The sequence below is a fragment of the Bubalus kerabau genome, chromosome 20 (assembly GCF_029407905.1).
Source record: "Bubalus kerabau isolate K-KA32 ecotype Philippines breed swamp buffalo chromosome 20, PCC_UOA_SB_1v2, whole genome shotgun sequence".
NCBI classification, from domain to species: domain Eukaryota; kingdom Metazoa; phylum Chordata; class Mammalia; order Artiodactyla; family Bovidae; genus Bubalus; species Bubalus kerabau.
Genome location: NC_073643.1, coordinates 27,685,868 through 27,703,627, shown reverse-complemented (window position 1 = coordinate 27,703,627; position 17,760 = coordinate 27,685,868). Strand labels below are relative to the sequence as shown.

The 17,760-nt window shown below is 38.8% G+C and overlaps 1 protein-coding gene across 8 annotated transcripts in view; it reads left to right on the top strand.

The window, feature by feature from the left end:
* Window positions 1-17,760, top strand: part of CHL1 (cell adhesion molecule L1 like) — a 224,720-nt gene that overhangs the window by 188,443 nt on the left and 18,517 nt on the right. For all 8 annotated transcript variants that reach the window (XM_055557736.1, XM_055557738.1, XM_055557739.1 and 5 more), the window contains 5 exons: window positions 4,133-4,257; window positions 8,694-8,795; window positions 8,968-9,165; window positions 11,080-11,150; window positions 15,864-16,086. In XM_055557736.1, coding sequence (XP_055413711.1) covers window positions 4,133-4,257; window positions 8,694-8,795; window positions 8,968-9,165; window positions 11,080-11,150; window positions 15,864-16,086 — 719 coding nt within the window. The remainder of the gene's footprint in view (window positions 1-4,132; window positions 4,258-8,693; window positions 8,796-8,967; window positions 9,166-11,079; window positions 11,151-15,863; window positions 16,087-17,760) is intronic.

The following is a 17,760-nucleotide window of genomic DNA, read 5'->3' as shown; positions in this document are numbered from 1 at the left end:
TCTGGATTATAGCTGAGAAGGAAATCAGACTCACGGCTTGTTGGTGATGTTACCTGCATATTTAGGCCCTGAATCCAGACATTCGAAACAGCCTCTTTCCGTGACTCAGTTTTACAGCTTCTACAGGATGCTGGCTCTGGCTATCTGGTCACCTAAGTAATGCAGATATTCTAGTTTTATTTAAATATGGGTAGGGGGAAGGACAATAACCTTAACATAGAAGGGATATCTGGGGTGGGAAGGGCTGGGAGTGACTGTTGCTGGCTAGTCTTGACTGGAGCCAGGAGCAGGCGTTAAATTTTAGCAGGAAGTTGAGATCACGGGTGTCCGCTAAATTTCTGTAGAACCATTAGTAGGCTCCTCTGTCTCACCTTCTGCTGGGGTGCCTTTTCGTCACTAGGCTGGAAGCCAGAGCTTTTTACCTAGAAAGTGGTTAAATTTCTGATCCACAGGCGCATAGAGGGGGAAAAAAGAAGTGAAAATACCTGCTTCTCTTCCTTCCTGTCTCCTGTCACCTACAGGGGTGTGCTGAGTGTTGAAAACTGCCACCCTGGGCCTTTATACCTGCCGGATGCCTTATGTTATTTTAGTGCCTCTCATCCTTGCTTTCTGTTGATTATCCTCACAGCAAACCTATTAGGAAGGCTGGAATGATCTCAAGGGATTTTCTGTGGATTTCTATCCTGCAGGAGGCTCTAGACAATACAATGTTGTTAACATCGAAAAATGAAATGGAAAATGACATCAAACCATTTGTAAAATTTCGACTGTGCTTAACAAATGTAATGCGGACTATTATGACGACAGAGTGAAGGACTGTCCTGCAGGGGAGATCACAGTGGGGTTTGGGATGTGTATATATGTCTGTGAACAGGAGGATGAGAGGGAACAGGTGTCAGGAGCACAAGTGGGAAGGCTTTATCTTGGCATCATGGAAGGGGTGCTTTTCCCCCTCAAAAATCACAGCAAATGAATGGGGTAGAACTCAGGGGTGGAAGATACGGATCCAGAGCTATAAGGCATTAAATTAGGCGGCAGTTATAAGGATAGAATGGCCCCTTCCTAAGAAATGAAGAACTAAGGTAGTTTGTTCAAGCAGAAAGGCAGAAGGAATGGGGAGTTGGGGACATTAAGAAATGTGATGAGTTATGAACCAACAATGAATTGAATCAATTTGATTAATATTATTAGTAACACTCTCTGAGCACATACTAAGCCAGGCTCTGTACACCAATCATTTTGTGTGTTTTTCCCTCATTTACTTCTCCTGAAGAGAAAGAAAATATTGTTATGCCCATTTCTTAGATAATATGAATTAGGCTCCAAGCTTTGTTCAGGATTACACAGTCATAGTTGGAGCCTCAAACATAGGTCCCCAAAGAGAGAACCATGTTGTCATGTTGTCTGGAGTGAAGTTTGGCTGTTACACAGACAGAATGGAGCAAGAAAACAGTGGAGGTTAACATGGGTTGGGGCCTAGCAAGCTAGATGTTTCAGATGAGGGAGGTGAGACATTGCAGGTGATGGCAGGGTTCTCAAGGAAGATAATTAAACAGGTAAAAACAGGGGGAAAGACTAGGAGGGACAGAAATGAAGATGCAACCAGAGAGCAGGTTCTATAAGTAGAGTAGAATCCATATTTTAAATGTATAATATGCTTAACAAATGTAATGAAAGGACTTCTTCAAGTAGAATACAGTTGACCTCTGATGGAAACATAATATAAGAGAGACCTAAAGGGTTGTGTTCTTATGCACTGAGAAATTGGAGCTATTTCTTATTTCTGCACAGCAGAGTTCATCCTTGCTAACACAAATAGTCAAATTTTGATGTGAGCGAGAAGTGCCTAGTTACCTTGTTCAAATGCAGGGGCCCTTGCCCTGTTCCTAGTTCTGATTCAGAACCTGGACTGAGGCCAATGCATGGAATTTTAATAACTTCCCTTGGTACATCATAGCTACCACATTTCAAGAACCAGTGGATCATTCTACCTTGATTAAAAAGAGGCACATTTCTGAGTTCTTAAAACACAGAGCATTACAGAAAAGTTGCCCTTTCTTCCTGGCCTGAAGCAGCCGTGCACCAGGGGATAAATCCTGGCAAGAAGATCATAGGCTATATTTCAGCTTCTCTTGGCCCTCGTGGATGTGCAGGGCTCAAACAGCCCTCCTGAAGAGGTTTTTAAATCATATTTCTTCATCTAAGCAGGTAAACTTTTCAAGGTTGTTCAGTTCAGTTCAGTCGCTCAGTCGTGTCCGACTCTTCGCGACCCCATGAATCACAGTACACCAGGCCTCCCTGTCCATCACCAACTCCCTGAGTTCACTCAAACTCACATCCATCGAGTCAGTGATGCCATCCAGCCATCTCATCCTCTGTCATCCCCTTCTCCTGCCCCCAATCCCTCCTAGCATCAGAGTCTTTTCCAATGAGTCAATTCTTCGCATGAGGTGGCCAAAGTACTGGAGTTTCAGCTTTAGCATCATTCCCTCCAAAGAAATCCCAGGGCTGATCTCCTTCAGAATGGACTGGTTGGATCTCCTTGCAGTCCAAGGGACTCTCAAGAGTCTTCTCCAACACCACAGTTCAAAAGCATCAATTCTTCGGAGCTCAGCCTTCTTCACAGTCCAACTCTCACATCCATACATGACCACTGGAAAAACCATAGCCTTGACTAGACAGACCTTTGTTGGTAAAGTAATGTCTCTGCTTTTGAATATGCTATCTAGGTTGGTCATAACTTTCCTTCCAAGGAGTAAGCGTCTTTTAATTTCATGGCTGCAGTCACCATCTGCAGTGATTTTGGAGCCCAAAAAAATAAAGTCTGATACTCTCTCCACTGTTTCCTCATCTATTTCCCATGAAGTGATGGGACCGGATGCCATGATCTTTGTTTTCTGAATGTTGAGCTTTAACCAACTTTTTCACTCTCCTCTTTCACTTTCATCAGGAGGCTTTTTAGTTCCTCTTCACTTTCTGCCATAAGGGTGGTGTCATCTGCATATCTGAGGTTATTGATATTTCTCCCGGCAATCTTGATAAGTGTATGTAATATTCTGATATTTGTACCAAATGGACACAGAGCTAACATGAACTGAGAAACTGATTTATGTCAAAGCTTCTTCATTAGAATTATAGTGAGTTTCTTGACTAGCAATAAAAGGTAGTATCAGTTGGCAAATCGTTCAGTTATTGGCATAAAGCTAAGGGGCTGACTTTGTCTATCATCAAAGGGAAGAACCGTATTTAACTTTACTACACTTTTTGGTGGCTTCTTTTAACTCAGAATTTTTAACAGTTTATATGTTTTATATTAAAAAAAAATTATGTAAGATTTTTTTCTCCTTCTCCACAAGGAAGACATTGTTTATTTCAATCAAATAACAAACTGCTGTGAACATATCTCAAATTTAATGGAACTTTATTTTTTAAAAATCACTTGAATAATTAGGCTAATAATATATAGGCATAGAATAAAAGATATAATTTATGTAAAAAATCATGTAAACTCAATTAAAAATTGGCAAATAATAAAGCATCAAATAATTTCCAAAAAGAAGTCCTACTCTGCCATCTAGTGTTCAAATGAGTCACAGTTTAATTTGTATCAGATCTTAATGCACATTCTATGTGGGAGGTTGGAAGGATGGAGAAGGTTGTCAAAGACAGATTACCGCACTTCAACTGAGATATCCTGTCTCTGTAGAACTGAGGTGTGATTCAGGAATCCATCTTTGTAAGAAGCACCCTAGTTGATCCTGTGTAGGTGGTTTCCCAAATGTGTATTAAGAATTATTCAAATGTATCCTAATTATTGTACAGTCTTTAGACATACCAGGCAAGACAGTTTCATCACTGACCCATGAATCACAGATGGTTGGATTTCATAAGTTAAAAACAAACAAACCTGATCCCTTTCATGACTTGTGTGTTTTAATGTTTTTGTGCGTTTTAATAATATTTTTTCCTCAGTTTTCAACTATTGAATTCTCCAATAAAATGCATTATGTGACAGGCTAAACAAAGAATTCTTCCTTGAAATATTTTCCATGGGGAATATTTATTTTTGACAGGATTACATTTCTTTTCTATTATTTTCATCCTCATCACAGCCTCACTTTTTTCCTGGTAGGATAATTATTGATGGAGCTAATCTGACAATATCTAATGTCACCATGGAAGATGAAGGTATATACTCATGTTCTGCTCACACCGCTCTGGATAGCATTGCTGATATGACGCAAGTAACTGTCCTTGGTAAGTGCACTAACTAGTAGAGAAATCTTTGTCCTTTTTTTTCCCTCTATTACTGATTAAATTCCACTGTTCTTGGCAATTAAGCCAATGATTATTTAAGCCTGTGCATGTTTGTTAGTTTAAAATTTTCAATTAGTTACCCTACTTTCAAATGGTTTTACCTCTTCTTATTCTAAAGAAGTTAATTAATGCTTAATTTCTTTTTTCTGCTTGGGTAATGTTGCCAGAAGCAGTGGGAGGTAGGTGATGCTATCAGCGGAAAGAAAACTGAAGTACGCTTGAGTTCCCAGGACCCTTGAGCTATACACAGAGAAATGTGGCTGAGGGTAGAGGTGGGCTAGTGTGGAGAGGTGAGGGTGGGGTCCAGTGGTGATTAAACAGTGGTCCTGATCTAATCCAGAGGCCGGACCGAGCTCAATTCCCAGGGCCCCATTTGGAAGGAGAGGGAGGGACTTGAAAGGCTCTTATGCAGAGAAAGGCTTCTGATTTTTTTTTTTAAATAATAATTCTAATTAGAAAGTAATGTGCATGCCCCTTTGGCATAATCAATGCAATTATGCTTGCAGTCATCCATGTTTACAGCTTGTAGACTGTTGGATAGCTCTCCTAGTTTCCCTTCTGGATTCGGTCTCACCTGCTCTCTGAATCTGGATAACGGTGGGCATCGATAAACCGCTTACCCTAAAGCTTTCGTTTGCTTCGGCCAGTGGCGAGCCATGGCAGGAGAGGCAGTGGGTGGAGGGTGTGTTCTCCGGATGCTGCCTCCCTGCAGGCCGGCTGTGTGCCTCTGCCAGAGTCATCTATGCTCTCAGAGAGGCTTTGTCCACACAGCTCTCCCAGATGGAATTATAGTAACTGCCCGCGCCCCACTCCCCACCCCTCACCCCAGATATTCTGCTCATATCTTTTGAGTCTTTATTACAAACTAATTGAATCACCTTAAGTTGTGTGAACTGTTTACTTTTTGCTGGGAGCCTGACAAAGACATTTTTGGTTTTCTCTTATTACTGTATTTCAGTGGGTAGCCCTTAGTTTTCCTTTAGCTTGCTGACAGTCCTTAAAAGTGGTTTGGAGAGAGAAAGTGTTAATCACTCAGTCATGTCCAACTCTTTGTGACCCCATAGGCTGTAGCCGCCAGGGTCCTCTGTCCACGGGATTCTCCAGGCAAGAATACTGGAGTGGGTTGCCATTCTGTTCTCCAGGGAATCTTCCTGACCCAGGGGTCAAACCCACGTCTCCTGCATTGCAGGCAGGTTTTTTAGTGTCTTAAGCCACCAGGGAAGTATCTTAAATGCCTTAACCATGTGTCTAGATAAATCCTTACTATTAACAGGCATTTGTATCCTTAGCACTCTGGTCACTGGATTCACAGGGAGGTTGCCTCCCATGGGTACAGAACGAGAGGAAAGAATTCAGTCCCTCTTGAGGTAGGCTGGTGGAAAATGAGTAAAGAGGCTGGATCTTTACTAGTGAAGCCAATGACCACTGTATTTCAAGTAAGATAAATGACCACCATGTTTCAAGTAAAACAAATGACGACTTAAAAATACCCCAAAATGTTCGGTTTTTACCGATGATAGGTTTTTATCAGATGATAGGTGGTATGGACTTGGTTCAAAAGAAACCTTTTTAGGAGATGTATTTCAGCTACTTCAGGGAACTAAAGGCAGAAAGGTTCAGTTCTTAGTAATCATTCCAGTAAGTAATTCACCAGATAAAATGGTTAAAATTCAGGTAGACTGGAGTTTGTCCCAGGTATAATTTTAAATGTCAATGTCAGGATCCACGGGCTTTGGCCTCAAGTATTTTGAGCAATGGCAAGGAGACTGCCTTCCCTACCACCTGATACATGCCACGTAAATTTTCTTGTGAAATTTGATATGTCAGTCTTTTAATTAGGCTGCCATCTTCTAGAACTATTAAAAGTTTGATAATTTTAAATAGTGACTATGAGTATATGCGGAGAAGGCAATTGCACCCCATTCCAGTACTCTTGCCTGGAAGATCCCATGGACGGAGGAGCCTGGTAGGCTGCAATCCATGGGGTTGCTAAGAGTCGGACACGACTAAGTGACTTCACTTTCACTTTTCACTTTCATGCATTGGAGAAGGAAATGGCAACCCACTCCAGTGTTCTTGCCTGGAGAATCCCAGGGACGGGGGAGCCTGGTGGGCTGCCGTCTATGGGGTCGCACAGAGTCGGACATGACTGAAGTGACTTAGCATAGCATAGCATGAGTATATGTACTATTTATTGATGAAGCAATTGCCAAATGTTTTTAGAATGAAAATAAAATAATGAATATTTAATGACATAGGGGGCATCCTCTTACCACTTCTTGGAGTTTATACCCTATTTTTTCAGGTCAGTCTCTAATTTTAAGAAGCATATCCCCAAAACTGAGAGCAACAAATGTCAAATCCATGTATAGTTTCTAAAAGACTCTTTTTCCTGGAAAGTAGTTTTTTTAAAGCATATGGTTGACCCTTTTCAATTAGAAGTTACTTTCAAAAGCCCTGCCAGAAGCATCCTTTAAGAGCAGCATTCTTTTAGGTCTCAATTGCAATCTATCTATCGTAGTTCCACATGATTCTCAGAAAGAGCAGATTTTAATGTCAGACAAAACAGGCTGCACTGGTTGTTTCAAGAAATTTGAGAAATAGTAGACTTAGTAAGTGCTGAAGACAAGCTTAAATTCTCTGAGTTCAAATATCCTGAAGCCTGTGGAGGAAATAAATTCTTATGTAGGGCTCCTACAGTAAATTATCATTTAGGATTCTATAGTGTGAACGTAGTCACGGACCACATTTTAAAAATAAACATGCTGTCTCCTGAAGTGAAAACAATGTTTATCAGTATAAATTCCCAACAGGTGTTAAATACAGGGATAGTGGATGTTTTTTCCCACTTGGAGAAGAAAGCTCGCCTAAGAAGGTGTCATTAGATATGACTTTGATTGTCTCCTCTGAAAAAATGTGTCCTTTTACTGTTCCTTTTATATTTAAAGTACCAGAAATTTCCGTGTACTTTAACACACTTAAAATTTGTCATTGCCTACTCAGGTTTCTAATCTCTGTCACAACATTTATCAGCTCAATATCTTCTTCCAATATAAATCCCTTTCCTACTCTTTTTTAGAACTCCAGGTATGATATCAGATCAGATCACATCAGTCGCTCAGTCATGTCCGACTCTTTGCAACCCCATGAATCGCAGCACGCCAGGCCTCCCTGTCCATCACCAACTCCCGGAGTTCACTGAGACTCACGTCCATCGAGTCAGTGATGCCATCCAGCCATCTCATCCTCTGTCGTCCCCTTCTCCTCCTGCCCCCAATCCCTCCCAGCATCAGAGCCTTTTCCAATGAGTCAACTCTTCGCATGAGGTGGCCAAAGTACTAGAGTTTCAGCTTTAGCATCATTCCTTCCAAAGAAATCCCAGGGCTGATCTCCTTCAGAATGGACTGGTTGGATCTCCTTGCAGTCCAAGGGACTCTCAAGAGTCTTCTCCAACACCACAGTTCAAAAGTATCAATTCTTCGGCGCTCAGCCTTCTTCATAGTCCAACTCTCACATCCATACATGACCACAGGAAAAACCATAGCCTTGGCTAGACAGACCTTTGTTGGCAAAGTAATGTCTCTGCTTTTGAATATGCTGTCTAGGTTGGTCATAACTTTCCTTCCAAGGAGTAAGCGTCTTTTAATTTCATGGCTGCAGTCACCATCTGTAGTGATTTTGGAGCCCAGAAAAATAAAGTCTGCCACTGTTTCCACTGTTTCCCCATCTATTTCCCATGAAGTGATGGGACCGGATGCCATGATCTTCATTTTCTGAATGTTGAGCTTTAAGCCAACTTTTTCACTCTCCACTTTCATTTCCATCAAGAGGCTTTTGAGTTCCTCTTCCCTTTCTGCCATAAGGATGGTATACTGATAATTAATTGTTATAAATGAAAAAATCTAAAGCATGTAGAAAAGAAAGCCTAAATTCATGTTCTTATTTTCCTGTACTTATAGGACCTAAGTTTATGATTCTAATATGATAATTACATGCATGATTTAAGTGATAGTACGCTGTTTACTTAGTCACAAAACATTTATGTGCAAGGCACTGGGGATGTAAAGATGAATAATAAAGTATGGTTACTACTCTGGAAGATCTGTTTAGTCCCATACAAGAGATGAACCAAGCATATAAATAAGTGTATGAGCTGTATTAGTCACAGTAAAGGGCGGTAATACTTACAGTTGGGAACAGATGTGGATGACCTGCATTTGGAATAGAACCAGAAGGTCAGGTGAGATTTGGCAGGTCAGAGTGGAGGCAGGGGCATGGAGGGGAAGCAGGAGATTGCAGGGTGCCTGAGTGAGGAAGTGGGATTGACAAGACAATGATCTGCCATCTCCTTACCTTTATTTTTCATTATTAATCAGACGTTCCGGATCCACCAGAAAACCTTCACTTGTCGGAAAGACAGAACAGAAGTGTTCGACTGACGTGGGAGGCTGGAGAAGACCACAATAGCAATATCAGCGGTAGGGAAGACTTGGGGTAGCTGTGCTCTCCAGAGTTAATATTAAAGCCATTGGTGCATGAGTGGATTATCCACAAAACATCCTTTAAAACATTTAATATTATATATAAACCTTAGTATAACTTAAACATTCTCGGTCTTTTCTAATGTGTTTTTTGTGTTCCCACTGCCAGAGTATATTGTAGAATTTGAAGGAAACAAAGAGGAGCCTGGAAGGTGGGAAGAACTGACTCGAGTCCAAGGAAAGGAAACAACAGTCGTGCTGTCTTTGGCTCCATATGTGAGATACCAGTTCAGGGTCATAGCCATGAATGAAGTCGGGAGAAGCCAGCCTAGCCACCCATCAGGCCATCATGAAACACCCCCAGCAGGTATGGACGCTCACACCTCAAGTTTCGAACAAAATATTTTAGTTTGCCGCATCCTTGAACATCTTTTAAAAAAAAGGATTGATGCCATGGTGTAGGATTTTAGATTGCCTCCAGTAGAGAACTAACAACACAGAAAATAGTCAAAGGACATCAGTCTTGTAAGTTATATATAAATGTTTGAGGAACATGAGCAAGCATTATTCTGAGCAATTTCTGATAGCTGAGTATTATGTTAAAATCAGATACCATAAATAAGTTGTAAACTAAAGTTCAATGTATATTAAAGTCAACTTTCTCTTTATTTTTCTCATTTCAACTTTCTGAAGTAAAACTCTTGACATGTTATAGAGAGTGCATTCAATGTTTTCAGCATGTAATGCCATTTTATGCATTTAGTGTATTTTTTGTATCTCAATAGCTAAATAAATATCTAATATCTACCTAAAATCTCAAGATGCTTTAAAAAAAATTCTCAAGAACCAACATGCTGTAGTATATACAGAATTCAAAATATAATATTGTAAACGTGAGCCTTATATAATATTATAAACCAATAAAGCAAAATATTGATAGTGCTGAAATTTGTATTACTGAATTGGAAATGATTAACAATGTCATAGCATGGTATTTTTTCCCTCTCTGTCTGAAATAAATATACTAGGATATAATTCCCTTTGGGGATTGAGAAAATATAAGCAGAGATAATAATCAGGTACTTGTATGATTTTAGTATAAGTTCATCTTGGCACTAAACTGCATACTTAACCCTTCTTATAAAATCAGTTCAGTTCAGTTCAGTCGCTCAGTTGTGTCCGACTCTTTGCGACCCCATGAATTGCAGCACGCCAGGCCTCCCTGTCCATCACCAGCTCCCTGAGTTCACTCAGACTCACGTCCATCGAGTCGGTAATGCCATCCAGCCATCTCATCCTCTGTCGTCCCCTTCTCCTCCTGCCCCCAATCCCTCCCAGCATCAGAGGCTTTTCCAGTGAGTCAACTCTTCGCATGAGGTGGCCAAAGTACTGGAGTTTCAGCCTTAGCATCATTCCTTCCAAAGAAATCCCAGGGCTGATCTCCTTCAGAATGGACTGGTTGGATCTCCTTGCAGTCCAAGGGACTCTCAAGAGTCTTCTCCAACATCACAGTTCAAAAGCATCAATTCTTCGGCGCTCAGCCTTCTTCACAGTCTAACTCTCACATCCATACATGACCACAGGAAAAACCATAGCCTTGACTAGACGGACTTTTGTTGGCAAAGTAATGTCTCTGCTTTTGAATATGCTACCTAGGTTGGTCATAACTTTCCTTCCAAGGAGTATATAATAGATTCATCCAAATATATTTCATGGGGACATTACCTGCTGTTTCCTATTTGATGCCCCTAAAACTTAGCTGTTGATATTAATATATGACCTTTAATTTTATTCACGAAGAGGCAAACATTCATATCACATTTCTAACAGTAATTCTAAAAAAAAAGTAAAGCAGATTTAAAACTAAAATGTATATTTAAATAGTGTGTTTAGAATTTTAAGAGCAGGTTTAAAATGAAGACAGGTAAAGTAAACCTTCTATTCTCTGATGAATAATAATTATATCACTCCATGAATGATTTTACTCCTTATATATGCATATATATATATATATATATATATATATAAAAGATGCTTTATGTGAGGTGAGATGTGTTAACTATTGTGTTGATCATTTCATAATATGTATAAATATAATATATGAAATATATATATTCTAAAATTATTATATAAAAGTGCTGTGAATCTTTTTTCAAACTGGGTCAGATGTAAATAAATATAATCAAAGTTATGTAAAAATCTGTTTTTTATGGGCAGAGGGATGATATATTTGTAGATAATACACTGGGGAAAAGTAATTTTAATATTTATAATTTTTCAGCTCCAGACAAGAATCCACAAAACATAAGAGTTCAAGCTTCTCAACCCAAGGAAATGATTATCAAATGGGAGGTGAGGATTCTTTATGTTTTACTTTTTACCGTTGTGTTCTTTTTACTTTTTTTAGGTCCACATGCTAAGTATAATGATAGAACAATCTCTCTTAAGAACAGATGAAAACTACTTATATATTTTATAAATATATTTTTTTATATTTTATAAATATATTTTATTTATATATTTTTAAAAGTCATCATGATTAGAATGTTGTAAAATAGAGTTTAACTGTGGTAGATAATTTAAGACAGTTTTTACAGGCTGATTTCATTACAATCCATTCCCCAAAATTTATGATTCCTAATATTGTTATTACCAATATTCTTAATCTTCTCCCATTTAAAAAAAAAAAAAAACTACTGATAATCTTTCACTGTCTTTTGGTACATGGCCAACAAAAATTAAGCATATCAAAAGTATGACCCCTAAGGAACAGTCACCACTTACTAAGCACTATTAGGCATTCTGTGTACTCATATCAAACTCTGAGACCAATGTTGTCAAGAGAGCATCATTAATACTGTGTCCTAGATATAGAAACGGGTCCATGGATAGACTGGTCCATCACCATACAATTAGAAATCAACAAAACTAGGATTTCCACATGAATATCTTTGAACTTCAGACTCTACTCATTTTCTCTTATATATATATATATATTTTTTTAAGTTACTAAAATAGACTTTCCTCTTTGAATTTTGCACAAAAGTTTGTATCTGCTCAGATGACTTTAATTTTTTTTAATGCCATTTCTAAATTTCTTCTGTAACAGTGGAAAACTTTTTCTCTCCTCTATTTTGACATGTTTCATGAACAAGTATTTTACCTTACTTGAAAGTAGGTTACCATTTAGCGAGTCTAAGTAATAACAGATTTCTGATATTGAAGTCACTGAATTTTACAAGCACTTTTAATGTATGCTGAAATATATTAATTTATTTCCACAACTCATTCCAGATGTGATTTTTGGAAGAATTTTAGAAGGTACAAAGTTTGATTTCCTTTTTTCTTCATCATTGATTGGTCTTACAACATTGCCCATACCTACAAAATATGTAGTCAATATTTTTATGTAAAACTAACCCTTTATTCCCATTTCAGTGAGAGTAAGCTTTGCAAACTTAAAATTTGAAAAATAATTGGCAATATACAGAAGTTAAATATAGTCAAGAATAGTATTATTTTCTTGAATATATGGCCACAAATAGCTACTACCACATTTAAAATTATGTTAGCATCTTATCCTTTTAGAGTATCTATTGTCTTTTAAGTTCCATAGAAATTTCTATTAGATAGATGATATAAGTGGATTAGATGACAATATTAGTATATAATTATCAGGTCACTTCCTCCGAGAAGTGCACCATTTTCCACTAACATTAGTTCATTAATTGTCACGACTCCTCTGGGAGGGCTGTAGTGGCTCCAAGCTGTCAGCATCACATTCAGTGCAGAGAAGCTGGGGCTCCAGTGGTGTGCTCTTACCCAGATGCATGCCCTGAGTCAGTAATGAAAAGAGAGCTGGGATCTGCAGTCCTTCCTACTGATCATCCTATTCATTAATCACTCTGTCCCCACCCCCAAAGATACACAAGACTAATCACTAGTGCTCTCTTCTTGGAAGAATGGGATTAAACTATGAAAGTGTTTACAGTTTGTCTTTGAAAAGTAAATGACATGTAATTTAGTAATTAACTGACCAGAGGAAGGAAATAGAGATTTGGAACTAAGCTGACAATTACCTTCATAATATATTCCATTGTGTTTCATGTCATTTTGAAATGTCAGAGGCCTAATAACTATAAGCATAACCAGTGAAGTTTAAGAACATTTACTCATCAGTTATTCTTTTGAATGAATTATCTTGTAAACTGGAGTTAAATGCCAGTTATTTCCCCAAGTTGACAAGCACACAGTATAAATTGATTACCAGATCCCCTCCAAAGATTGACTTACAAATAATTCCTATCTACAAGATAATGATCAGAGAGGAGCAATTTGTCTTTAAAAAAAAAAAAAAAAAAGGAAGAAAACGTTGATCTTTCACAAAAGGATTAAATAGGAACAGACTGGTTGTCCCTAATTCTCTCTTGGTTTATGTTTTCTTTTTAGCATTAACTATGAATAAAAGTATTATGAGGTCCTTGGTTTATATATGGCAGTCAAAAGTAGTCTTTGTTTTCCTGAATGTATAATCTAGTTGGAGGGACAGACAGTAGGCAAATACAGGAAAAATAAAGTAATATCATTATGAAACATTCAATGGAGAAAAATAATATGCAAACTTTTATTTGTAATTTATTAGTGAATGTGCATTTACTCATTGATAGTGAACCTTATTTTACAGTCAAAATGGATTTCAGTTATCTTATTTAACTCATGTTCTATTGTATGTACATTATCTTTATAAATTTGGCACATTAAATATTAAGGACTCACTTTTTAAAAGTGACATTAAATTTTAACTTGATAAAACTACTCTTTTTAGTTAACATTATCTTCTAAGATAATGATGAGTTTACACTTCATTCTTAAGTATAAATGCATTTATGTTACATTTGAACTTCAACAAAATAGCAAATATCTAATCTCATAGGTTCCAGAAAGTGATGAAAACAAACAAAAACCCATTTCATTAATGTTTGGGAAATAGCAACTTCTCCAGTTACCGGGTTATATGATCACAGCCAAGTGGTTTAAGCCCTCTAAAGGATGTAAGACTTATTATTTCTACTACAATTGTAATCAGAAAACCACCAGCCTTAAAATGAACTTAGGTAGTACAAAAAATCTGTCCAGTTTCTAGTCAGTATAACCTTGCTTTGTTCATAGGTCTCTTTGAAAATTCAATAGAAGTACAGTTTTGTTCTACGAAATTAGACATAGAAAGTTGTACTAGCAGTTCCATGGGTTTTCAGATCCTTTGAAGGGCATCCACGGACCCCATTTAGAGATGCCTAGACATCAAATTAAGAGCCTCTTTTATAAAGATGCCTTTCTTACGAGCAGCTGCATGAGGAGAAGGAATGCTGGTGATCTTCCCTCCCCAACCCCACACCCCTGGTTACTATAGTTTGTTATCTTTGTTTGGGATCTATTTGTGAATTTGTTGAGGTTTTGTTGTCCACTGGCTAAAAGCCAAATATGAAGTATTCCTGCAGTTTCTTTGGGGGTCTAGTCACCAAGGAGGCTGGCGATTTAGCTAAGGTTTTTTTCTTAACAGTGTTACCTAGGGTGGCACAGTCTGTTTTAAAATTTTTCAGAGAGCTTTATCAAATGCAACTATTTTTCTTGAAGCAAAACATGCATAAACTGAATAATAGTATTTGTACATATTTATTGTCAGTTGGGACTGAAGGTAATTGTAATTCCAGATTGTAGAATGGAACTCAAAGCTTGTGGCCTGACTTACTGGGCAATGTGTGACGGCCTCTGGTAAGTTTATCTATATGAGAGTAGCAAATATCTTGGAACAAAAGTGTGAAAGCAAAATATAAACAGTGACTGTGAAAATCTCAGAAAGCTTTTGATTTCATATTTTTTCCTCTTAGAGAATTTAACTATTAACCCTAGAATAAGCACCAGACTTGAAATTATTGTGCTGATATACTACTGTTCTTTCAAGTTTATTCCATTCAATCCCTCTATTAAGTACTTATAAATTAATCTGAGTCAAGAAGTATTGCAAATTCTATAAAAACATTACGTATGGTTATTGAATCACTTGCATATACAGACAAAATTATTAGTTATATAAGTGACCCTTATAAATCTATGTCTAAAATCAGATTTTTATGTATTGTATATAATTGATTCATTTAAATGCATATTCCCATTTTTTGTGATATTAAACAGATGGTTTAAATCACATTAATGTTTTTTAATTAAAGTATTATTTAATTAAAAGCTAGAGTGGAAATAACCAATCTCCTATTCAAGAAATTCCTCCAGTAAATATTTCTATACAGCAAATTAAACTGGAGGATGGGGAGTGCTTTCTCATAAAAGAGATAGAAACAGAATGGGCAAGGAGCTGGGAACTATTGTATTATAAAAAGGAGCTACATCTTCTGGGTACTAGTGCACACAAATACATATTATACAAAAATATTTACTTGTTCTCTCTCTTCTCTTGGAAGGAAGATGGGGGATAATGGATAGAGTCAGATGGAAAGAGTTTTGACTGAAAAGCCATGAAAAAAATCCCATTTATATTTAGGGATCCTGGAGTAGGAAATAGCAACCCACTCCAGTATTCCTTGCCTGGGGAACTCCATGGACAGAGGAGCCTGGCAGGCTACAGTCCCTGGGGTTGCAAAGAGCGACTAACACTATACTTAGGGAACTCTTAGCCATGTCCTTTTCATTTCTGAAGTTCTTTAGGAATGAAAAAATTAGAATATAGAAGAAAGTGTGAAGAAAAGCTAAAACCTTCTATGGAATTTCTTAGTAAGTCCTTTCATATACGAACAGTTAGAATTAACCACAAGGGCATAATCCAGACATCTAAATTGTGGGATTCTTTCTATTTGGGGAGGGGAAGGAGCAACTCTCAAGCTTAAATGAACAGAATGACAAAACTTTTCACAAGCATTTCCAAACCAAAGAGGGGGATTAAAGATCTCACCAAAAATGATCCCTTTTTTGCCACATTGCTTGTACCACTTAGGGTGGCTTCTCTGTGCCCTGACTCAGCATGTCTGTGATCATGCCGACCTGCTGTTTTAGCCTTTGAAAGCCATGGAGCAGAATGGACCCGGACTGGAATACAGAGTGACCTGGAAGCCACAGGGAGCGCCGGTGGAGTGGGAGGAAGAGACAGTCACTAACCACACCCTGCGGGTCATGACGCCTGCTGTCTACGCGCCGTACGATGTCCAGGTCCAAGCCATCAATCGCCTGGGCTCCGGCCCGGAGCCACAGTCAGTGATTCTCTATTCTGGAGAAGACTGTAAGTGATGCAGCTGACACCCACCACCTCTAGAACAGCTTCTCTCAAGTAGATTGCGCCCCTGTTGAGGAGCATTTTTAAGCAAGTAGTGCATGCAAAGAGGCTGTACTTACAGTGGGAGATAAAAAGAAATTGAACACATGGTTTCTACTTTAGAGCTGACTGCGGGAGAGTCGTCAGAGGGGTGGTGAGGAAGAGCATTGAAAGGTTTAATTTTATTCAGTTTCCCCAAAAAAACTACTTCCATAATGAACATCAAAGACCTGGAACTATCAGTGCACACAGTTCAGCAGCATGACTCCTAGGTGTCCAATCATATGTGCCCTTACTTGTCGAGGACCTCCTCACAGCTGCCTGCTGCCACACCCTGGCCTCAGCGCTGGAGCCTTCCTAAGGAAGGTGAGGTGCAGACCCAGATTTCCATATAGAAGCACTCACACGCAGAATTTTGAGGTACTAATGACATGATTTTATTATTAGGTATTTATACCATAAGAACTGCTGCAAATAAATGTTTGGAAAAAGGAAAGACACTGCATTGCAAATAACTAGATAGTAGGCATTATTCTCATTGTTCTTACAGTATCCAAAGTAATATTTTGATCCAAGAATAGAAGAAGGGCAGGGATATGGAATGACTAGCTCCTTATTTACCTGCTACCTGTGTTCTCACTAAGACTTACCTGGTGGCTCAGACGGTAAAGCGTCTGCCTACAATGTGGGAGACCTGGGTTCAATCCCTGGGTCAGGAAGTTCCTCTGGAGAAGGAAATGGCAACCCACTCCAGTACTCTTGCCTGGAAAATCCCATGGACAGAGGAGCATAGTAGGCTCCTACAGCCCATGGCCTTGCAAAGAGTCAGACACGACTGAGCGACTTCACTCTCACTCTCTGTTTTCACTACTCAGGTCGCCTCACTGGGAACTAATACATTAGTCTTGACTGTGGTGGGTTTGGTTTACTTCTCTGTAGTTGGCTCCCCTGTAGAATGGGGATAATAATAATACCATTTTATGGGACTGTTCTAAGGATTATGTGAGCCAATCCAGGATAGGCTCTCAGAACAGCGTATGACACACAGAATATGCTCAATTACTGTTGAACATGAATATGCTCAATTAATGTTATTCATATTCACCAAACTCCCAAGTCATTTGAGTTATATTAGTCTGGTTCACATGTTTCCAAGGCAAGATGCCCACGGAGGATTTCATTGTCCACTGTTTTCAGTTACCTTGCTCACACCATATCCATCTGGACAAGGGCTTTTCTCAGTAGTGTGGTACAGGCCCTCCTCTTCTCTGCTGCTGCTGCTAAGTTGCTTAAGTCGTGTCCGACTCTGTGCGACCCCATAGACAGCAGCCCGCCAGGCTGCCCCGTGTCTGGGATTCTCCAGGCAAGAACACTGGAGTGGGTTGCCATTTCCTTCTCCAGTGCATGAAAGTAAAAAGTGAAAGGGAAGTCGCTCAGTCGTGTCCGACTCTTAGCGACCCCATGGACTATAGCCTACCAGGCTCCTCCATCCATGGGATTTTACAGGCAAGAGTACTGGAGTGGGGTGCCATTGCTCTTCTCTAGAAACCTATTAATATCGGGGCATTGAAACTCTTCTGTAATGAGAAACTCTCTTCATTCCACTTGAAACTGATTTGAGAAAAGTGCTTTCCTTTTCTC